Source organism: Etheostoma spectabile, chromosome 2, assembly GCF_008692095.1.
Source record: "Etheostoma spectabile isolate EspeVRDwgs_2016 chromosome 2, UIUC_Espe_1.0, whole genome shotgun sequence".
Lineage (NCBI taxonomy): Eukaryota > Metazoa > Chordata > Actinopteri > Perciformes > Percidae > Etheostoma > Etheostoma spectabile.
The window spans coordinates 14,373,144-14,381,652 of record NC_045734.1 but is presented as its reverse complement, the minus strand read 5'-3'; the positions used below and the strand labels follow the sequence as shown (position 1 = coordinate 14,381,652).

At 39.4% G+C, this 8,509-nt stretch overlaps 1 protein-coding gene across 1 annotated transcript in view; it reads left to right on the top strand.

Annotated features, from left to right (window-relative positions):
* The first annotated feature begins 1,764 nt into the window (after nucleotides 1–1,764).
* wdr19 (WD repeat domain 19) overlaps nucleotides 1,765–8,509 on the top strand; it is a 32,459-nt gene continuing 25,714 nt past the window's right edge. Inside the window, exons 1-16 of the mRNA XM_032537710.1 lie at nucleotides 1,765–1,898; nucleotides 3,395–3,486; nucleotides 3,592–3,657; nucleotides 3,785–3,910; nucleotides 4,116–4,231; nucleotides 4,334–4,449; nucleotides 4,703–4,783; nucleotides 5,533–5,645; nucleotides 5,749–5,922; nucleotides 6,014–6,084; nucleotides 6,170–6,342; nucleotides 7,170–7,290; nucleotides 7,502–7,608; nucleotides 7,721–7,837; nucleotides 8,005–8,160; nucleotides 8,301–8,448. Of these exons, the coding sequence (XP_032393601.1) occupies nucleotides 1,893–1,898; nucleotides 3,395–3,486; nucleotides 3,592–3,657; nucleotides 3,785–3,910; nucleotides 4,116–4,231; nucleotides 4,334–4,449; nucleotides 4,703–4,783; nucleotides 5,533–5,645; nucleotides 5,749–5,922; nucleotides 6,014–6,084; nucleotides 6,170–6,342; nucleotides 7,170–7,290; nucleotides 7,502–7,608; nucleotides 7,721–7,837; nucleotides 8,005–8,160; nucleotides 8,301–8,448 (1,783 nt within the window). The 5' untranslated portion in view covers nucleotides 1,765–1,892. The remainder of the gene's footprint in view (nucleotides 1,899–3,394; nucleotides 3,487–3,591; nucleotides 3,658–3,784; nucleotides 3,911–4,115; nucleotides 4,232–4,333; nucleotides 4,450–4,702; nucleotides 4,784–5,532; nucleotides 5,646–5,748; nucleotides 5,923–6,013; nucleotides 6,085–6,169; nucleotides 6,343–7,169; nucleotides 7,291–7,501; nucleotides 7,609–7,720; nucleotides 7,838–8,004; nucleotides 8,161–8,300; nucleotides 8,449–8,509) is intronic.

The following is an 8,509-nucleotide window of genomic DNA, read 5'->3' as shown; positions in this document are numbered from 1 at the left end:
AGCAAGTCCTCTGAGCAATTTCACCACAGATGATGTATGCGGCTAAGGCTATTCACATCTTCCTCCCTCCCACATTAACCTACCCAAACCTCCAGCGAGACCTCACCCACCACCCATGGTCTGCCCTTTGCAAGCATGGTTGTGTTGCTCTTTGTTCTGAAGCTGCAGTCTTATGATAGTTTTTACTTACACCAAATACCTGACTTTTTTTCTAATTAATACAGCAATGATTATTAAAAAAATATAGGTACAGTACAGAACTTCTCAAAGTTCACCAAAGTACACATGGGAATAGTCAACCAACCCATATCAGAAGAGGAGTTCCGTCCTGCAGTACTGACATAATCTACAAAATCTAGTCTTGCAAGACGTGAATGCTTGAGTAGTACTTTATAATACCGTGACAATACCTGTATAATCCCTACAGGATAACTGAATTATAGTAATCTTCTTAAGGAGCAGCTAAATTAACTAAAAAAAAACACCATTAGAACCCTGACCCTCTGCAGCTGCAAAAACGTGAGGTTTGACCTCAACACACCTTAATTACACACAGTAAATCAGTGTTCATGATTCATTGCAGGACTACAAGACAAATTGCATTAAATAGTTTATATTTCTTCTTTTGTTACTGGATTATATAATACTTCAATTTAAATGTAAGTCTAAGTCTCTCTGCTCACTTAATACTTATTGTCTCCCTGGCAAAAAAAAACATTTCTCAACATTATTCTGTCACCCACTTTATTTTTATTTTTTTATGTGTTTGCTCTAATTTTACCGTTTTGCTTGGAAATCATATACAGCTGCTCCTTTCAGTGCATCTTAATGAGATCTGAGTCAGCAGGGTGCATTCTGCTTCGGCATGCCGGAGAACAGTGAGGAATATTTGGGTCACACAGCTGGCATTTCACTTGTACAGCAAACGTAAGCTGTCACCCTTCTATCACTATATGGGAGAGTACAGAAGGTGCTGTGTCACCAGAGTGTTTTCCTTTGCCTTTTTTTTAAAACAAAATAACACAAGAGAAGGAACATTTGAGATTGATTTCAGATAAATAGAAGGATAGTACACTGAGCCTGCACACTATAGAGTTGGAGAAGCTGAAGATGGTGTGTCTTCTCTTTCGAAGAGCATTATTGATTGCTTACATGAAATCAGAAAAGATTAGCTGGGACCGAGCAGATGTTAGGAACTCTGGGGACAAAGGAATGATGAACTCCTAAACATTGTGCAAGGTTGCCATCTACTTGATCTGGGATGGAAGCACATAGTATTAGGATCACAGAAACTGCTGTGATGTCCTGTGGTGTAACGTCGTTTTCACTCCCTGTGCACAATGTATGTCAGCTATGGTGGAAGAAGTACGCAGATCTTCTTGCATTAAACAGTACTTTAATAAAAGTACAAACGCATTAACACTAAAATAAACCAATATCAAGTAAAAGTATGTATTATGCAGAATGCCCCTTTTCAGAATAATATTACTATAGTATTTTTTGATTAGAATTATTATTACATTCATGTGAAAGTATCACTTTAATGTTTCAGCTAGCTAGTTTGTGTCCTTAAACTGTGGTAAACAAATGAAAGGACAAAGTGAAGTTAAGTTTTTTAAACTAATGTATTTTGTTTGTTGTTGTTGGCTTTCAGGTTACTCTACCAAGCTATAAAACCGTAAGTTTCTAAAATATATGACATTCTTCCATCAATCTCATTATTTCCCTTCTCTGCTTTGGAGGCACCTCATTGGCTGCTGGTTGCTATGACATCGCCGCAGCTTCTGCGGACGCTTCAGAGTGACGCATTGTGGGATACACATAACAGTTGTGTTGAAGATGTTTTGAACAGAAATATCGGTTTAAAGTTTAATTGATTAAACGGCATTACGATGAAGGTTAGTACCAGCGATTTTTGTAAATACCAGCATTACTTTTGGTTTTAAGAGTTCTGTGTTGGGTTTTGTCATATGAACTGTTTTCAGCCAGCTAGCTAGCTAACCAAGCTAGCGTAACGTTAGCTCGTTAACGTTAGCTAAACCAGCTATTTAATAAAGTCATCTAACGATGTGGGTTTTTAGGTGGGATTTTAACTTAATATAGAACGCAGTTTTCCTAAATGTTAGGCTAAGCCATCCATGCATTTTATTAAGACAGCAGGATAGCACGTTGTTGTGGCTATTAATGACCCGAATAATCACAAACACAGTGTGTCCAAGTGGTAATGTTAGCCTACATAATTCATACACACAAGAGAATGTGTGGGAGCTGTCTGGCATGTGTCCGTTTAACATTTTAAGCAGCTTAAATAAATCATTTAAAGTAATTTTAACTTTACAAATGATCAACAGTTACAAGTAAGACATGGATTTAGGCCAAGTGAAGAATCATATATTTGTCACTCTGTATTACATTCATTACATTTATATACATTTTACTCAGTTGCAGATAACACATTTGTGTAAGGGGTACTGCTATCACTGTCAACAAAATGTTAAGTAGTTTGATATTTTTATAGTTATGCTTTGACCAAAACACATTTTTATAAGACAGTAAGAAACTGCCCAAACTTATCTTTGAACATCTAGGCTTATTGATAGGCATAAAAAAAGTGAGAAAAGTTTGGAAACAAAAGCTTTGCCACACGAACTGTATGTTAAACTTTAATAAAGTTGCGAAACTAGGGAGGCTGTGATACCCTGATTTTTGAGTCCCTAGTATGGATTAAACTCCAAAAACGCTGTACCCTGAACTTATAACACAATTTGATACTATCTTTCATCAGATCTTTCCTGCAGGGTAATCTTAAAACCTCTTTCAAAATCTACGCCACCAGTTTGTAATGCAGCTTTTCCATTCAAAATGTGCATTCTTCAAGCCCAAACTAAGATTACTCAAGTGATGTCACTACTCAACAGGTGACAGCAGTTGTTCATCATCATTGTTACCTGCTGAGAAGTGATGCTCATAACTACTAAATTTACTTTGATGTGTAATTAGTGAAGTAATCTGCAAAAACACAGAGATAGAAAAAGCATAAAATCAAATCAAGGATGATGGGATTTCTAGTTAGTTTAATTTAAGTCTTCACTTACGCCTACACCTTACTTACTTTCTACATGTTGAACAGCACATTTACAATAATATTGCTTCTGGTTTCTCAAAACTGCTGAAATAAAGTGTGTTCAAAACTTTTGAAAGTATATGCAGAACACTATGAATGCTATTTTAATTTTAAATTCAATTACATTTTATTTATTGTATCAAATTATAACAGAAGATCTCTCAGGACACTATACAGACAGACTAGGTCTAGACCACACTCTAATCTCGGTTGATATGAAATAAGTATGTGTATGTCTTTTTACAAGTTACCTAATCTATGTGTCCACAGAGCATTTTCATCCTCGCCGACAAAGCCTGGGCGGGTTCTACCCTGCTGTATAAGTGGCAGAAAGCCCTTGGTAATTTTATTGCTGTTGCAGGGTGAGTACAAACCAAAGAGAACTTTGTAATAATCTACTTTTCTTATACACGTCTCTTATTTACGTCAGCACAGTACCTAAAATATGCATATTTTTAATTGTACAGACAGGACAACTCAGTGAAAATATTTGATCGACATGGACACAAGTGGACTGAACTTAACCTTCCGGGGTAAGTGTGAGAAAATCATTTATGGCTCCAGTTTTGTCTAATCGAAAAGCTCCAGGTGATTACCTCTTGCTATTTAAAAGTATTTTAAGTTCCTTTCAACTTCTCTTCTCACTCCAACCCCCCTTAGGCGCTGTGTGGGGATGGACTGGGATAAGGATGGGGACATTCTGGCAGTTATAGCTGCAAAGTCCAGCTTCATTTACCTATGGGATGCCAGCGTCAATAAAACATCCCAGATAGACAGCGGCATGAGGTATGACAAGCATCAATCGCATTTCCAAAGAGGGAGAAGTTAGCATTGGCTTGATTCTCTGGAAATACGATGCCAGTGTTTCATTCATAATTCCAAACAGTGTTGCTCAAACAGAGCAACTGTCATTTAGTTTGGATGACAGTAGTAGCATTGTAGGTAGTCACTCCTAACACTCTGTTTTTTCTGCTGTTATTTGTTTCAACAGAGATCAGATGTCCTTTATCTTGTGGTCAAAGTTGGGCCCACTGTTAGCAGTTGGTACAGTCAAAGGAAATCTGTTGATTTACAATCAACAGACCTCACGCAAGATCCCTGTACTGGGTAATTCACTCACAACACAACTGCACAGATGCTTGTTCATGGTTTTGTAGTAGTCACTTCTGTTGGATTGATTGTCTCTCCCTTTCCCACCACACATGCCAGGTAAACACACCAAGAAGATCACTTGTGGTTGCTGGAGTATTCAGAATCTACTGGCTCTGGGAAGTGAAGACAACACTCTGAGCGTCAGCAATCATGAGGGAGACACCATCAGGCAGGTAGTACAATAGTACTACCTGGTAGTACAATAGTGAATACTAAGTAATCATACATTGGTCATACTGTATGTGACAGAGAAGTACGAGATAAACAAATATAAGATGACAAATTTTGAAAAATGACAGAACTGCAATCGAGAAAGTTGAATAAGAGAAAAAAAGAGTCCTTCAAGTATTATAATCAAATACAGTATATGGTATATATATATATATATATATATATATATATATATGGTTAATTTTCTTTTTCCAGACAACACTTCGCGGTGAGCCTGCTGAGATACACTTTTCAGTGATGAAGACGGATGAAAGGTCTGGTCAAGGAGAGAGCACTGTAAGATTGTGTTTTTTCTGCAATTTTTCCCATGCTTTAATTTTTCCACATTCTTCAATAATTTTTACATCACACATTTATTACAACTTGTTCACATTTTATTGCATTGAATTGAAGTGTCACCAGTAAATAGTGCTTTCCATTTGTACTCGGAAGTTGAATTTTTCGAGGTCAAAGTCGGACAACGCCCCCTGACCTCTGATTTCCAAGCTTGGAACTCCGACAATCACTAAGTACTCCGAGCTAAAAATCCAACGTGGCTGCTCCTTGCATCAACAGTTGCAAAAGCTGGAGTAACATATCGTTATAAGCACGTCTGTTTTATTTGTGTCTTACTTAATCTGTCATAGACACTGTGCTGTCCATTTTCTATCTGTGGACATGTTTTGCTGTTTGTATCCACAAAAACAGCATAATGCATTGTTATAAACTGGCATTGCTAACAATGGTTTACCTGGCTAGAGACACACAACAAAAGTAAAACAATAAAAATCTGACTTGTAAATTCCACTCGGGTGTGACGTCATTCCCAGCAACAGCTTCCGAGTTCTAAGATAAATGGAGTGCACTATAACTTCTTTCATACCTGGCCAAAATAGTCACCATTGGCATTGCCATGTACTTTCATTGTGAAAACCTGTTTAAACTGCGCAACTTTTAGACAAACTTGAAGTTTGTATGAATTATATAACTGTTTGAACTTGACTTCATGGCATGTGTTTACCTTCCTGCAAATATTAAACCTTCAGGTGAGTGTCTCTGTGGACAAGAAGATACTGATGCTCTTCAATATTAGTGACCCTGACAACCGGATAGAGCTGACCTTCCAGCGCCACTACGGAAACATTGTGTCCTACCGCTGGTACAGCACATGATCACACACTAACAAAACACTGGTACTACTGAATCAATGCAGTGAGATATTTGGGCTGAAATAGTGCTCTTCCTCTGTGTTTTTCTTCAAGGTATGGTGACGGGTATATACTGATTGGCTTTTCCCACGGATACTTTGTGGTTATTTCCACTCACATCAGGGAGATTGGGCATGAGCTCTATCAGGCTCACAACCATAACCATAGTCTCAACAGTGTGGCCATCTCGCCAGCATTAAACAAGGCTGCCTCATGTGGGGACAACAGGTACACACAGGCTTTCAAAAGAATCCACACAGCCAATCCTGTTTATGTTTAGGTAAGTGGAAAAACTAAAGCCACATTCTTCTTGTTGCAGCATAAAGATCCATGAGTTGTCCGAGCTCAATGATATCAACAATGTAGTTCGCCTGGACGATGAAACTAAAGGTGAGACAGTCCTCTTTTTCATCTATACTGTTGGAGAGCCATCTGGAATCACTTCTTATTCATCTGTCCCCTCACTCTCCTCCAGGTCTGGACCAGCTGAACTGGACAGACGATGGCCAGCTGTTAGCAGTCTCCACCCAGAAAGGAACACTCCATGTCTTTCTAACCAAGCTGCCCATCCTGGGTGGCAGCTTTGGAACCCGGCTGGCCTATCTTACTTCCCTGCTGGAGGTCACTGTGTCCAACCAGGTAGAGGGGGTGAGGACAAACACACACACACCGACCACAAAACACCCCACACACCACACCACACCAAACCACACAGACATACACACACACACACACACACACTCTGTAATAGAAACATAATTACATTACAAACCTCACTTGAGAGGGATTGAATGAATACAGAAAGTGCATCCCTCCACCAAGGCTGCACAGTTCCCAAAATATATTTACCAGTAGAAGATATGTAGACTTTTTCTACTTTAGTGATACACAGTAATGCTGTTTGGTTAATGGCAGCCATAGTATGGAGAATACCTAAATCCCGTGGTATTGAATATAAAAGGACAAATGCATAACCTGTCTTGATCCAGATATGTTAAACTCAAATTGTGGGTCCCGATTAGAGAAAATTTAATGAAGCAATTGAGGAGAGTTTTGTAAAAAGATGCAAGGAGTTCAGGGGACATGAGCAAAATTGTTCTATAAATTGCCACACAGTGACCCTAAGTCAGGCAGTCAGTTATTCCTTGACCCCTGGCTTAGCTTTTAACTAATTGTAAGACAGACTAACAGAAAAACATAATCCATTTTCCAAAAGTAAGAAATGTAAAATAATCACCAAAGTTTTAGAAGCTAAAAAGGGTATTCATGCTGTAATGAGCCATGACCCAAAAATAATCTACAATTGTGTTTGGATGATAAATAAGTGAGCTTAGGATAGAGATTGATAGGGGAAGGTTTTTTTTAAAAATGAGAGTAAATAAAATGGGGAGATACAGTACATAAGACTGAGTCAGCAGTGTTACAACTGGGGGTAACCCACCTCCAATCTGTCTTTGATCCACTGTATTTTTCAGGAGCGTCCTGTGACCATAGAAGTGGAAGTAGAGCCTACTTTCATTGCAATGGGACCATACCATGTGGCTGTGGGAATGAACAACAGAGCCTGGTTTTACGCCCTGGTAGACCGTGAACCTGGTGTGTGTGTGTGTGTGTGTGTGTGTGTGTGTGTGTGTGTGTGTGTGGGTGTTTGTGTGTGTGTGTGTGTGTGTGTGTGTGTGTGTGTGTGTGTGTGTGTGTGTTATGTTGTCTGGTAAGTGTGCGAGTGCATGCGTGCGTGCGTGTTATGTTATCTGGTTAGTGAGTATGAGTGGATGAATAAGTGTAAACCTTTTGGTTTGTCCCTCAGGTTTTAATAAGCTGAAGGACATTGAGTATTTGGGGACAATAGCCAGCATGTGCCTTAACTCAGATTATGCAGCAGCGCTGTTTGAGGGAAAAGTACAGCTGCACATGGTAAGTCAGTGCTTTGTTTCTCTTTTTATTGACCAATTATATATATTATTGAGCAGCCTTCACCATTTACTTTTAGTGTGAATATATACTACAGGTCTGTGTGTATGTTTAGATTGAAGGCAAAGACCAAGAGGAGAAGAAGCAGATGAAGTTGTTTCCAGACGATGACAGAAAAGGTCGGATCCTTTGCCATGCACTCACTGCTGACTTCCTATACTACGGCACTGATGTAAGGCTCAGCACATCCTCACCTCAGTCAGCCCATTAAAATATTTTTAGCAGGAAACTGCACCACAAATAATGAATGGAATCCTGAATCCTGTGTTTATTATCTTGCTCTTCATTTATCCCTTTTTCTAATGGATGTTTTCATCTCTCTGTCTATCTGATTGTCAGTCAGGTAATGTGGTGTGTGTCTTAGTGGAGGACTGGGAGACTGTGAACAGCTACAACCATTCTATTGGTGTAAGGAAAGTCTTCCCTGACCTTAACGGTACACGGCTGGTTTTCATTGACGACAAGAACAGCGGCTTTCTGCTCTCCCCTGCAAATGTCAGTACATGGGGTTACTTGACACATCTATGCATGCATACAGCTAAACATACAGTACAGTATGGATTATTGGACCGGATTATTGGAGTGTGTGTGTGTGTGTGTGTGTGTGTGTGTGTGTGTGTGTGTGTCCAACCCAGGCAACAGATTCCTGCTATGAGCTCCCAAACTTCTCACCGACCATCACAGGAGTGCTGTGGGACAACTGGCATGCTGACAGAGGAGTATTTGTAGCTTATGATGATGACAAGGTCTATACCTATGCCTTGCACAAAACCACTATATATGGTAGGGTGATGCCACGCCATCTCACACACACACACACACACACACACACACACACACACAC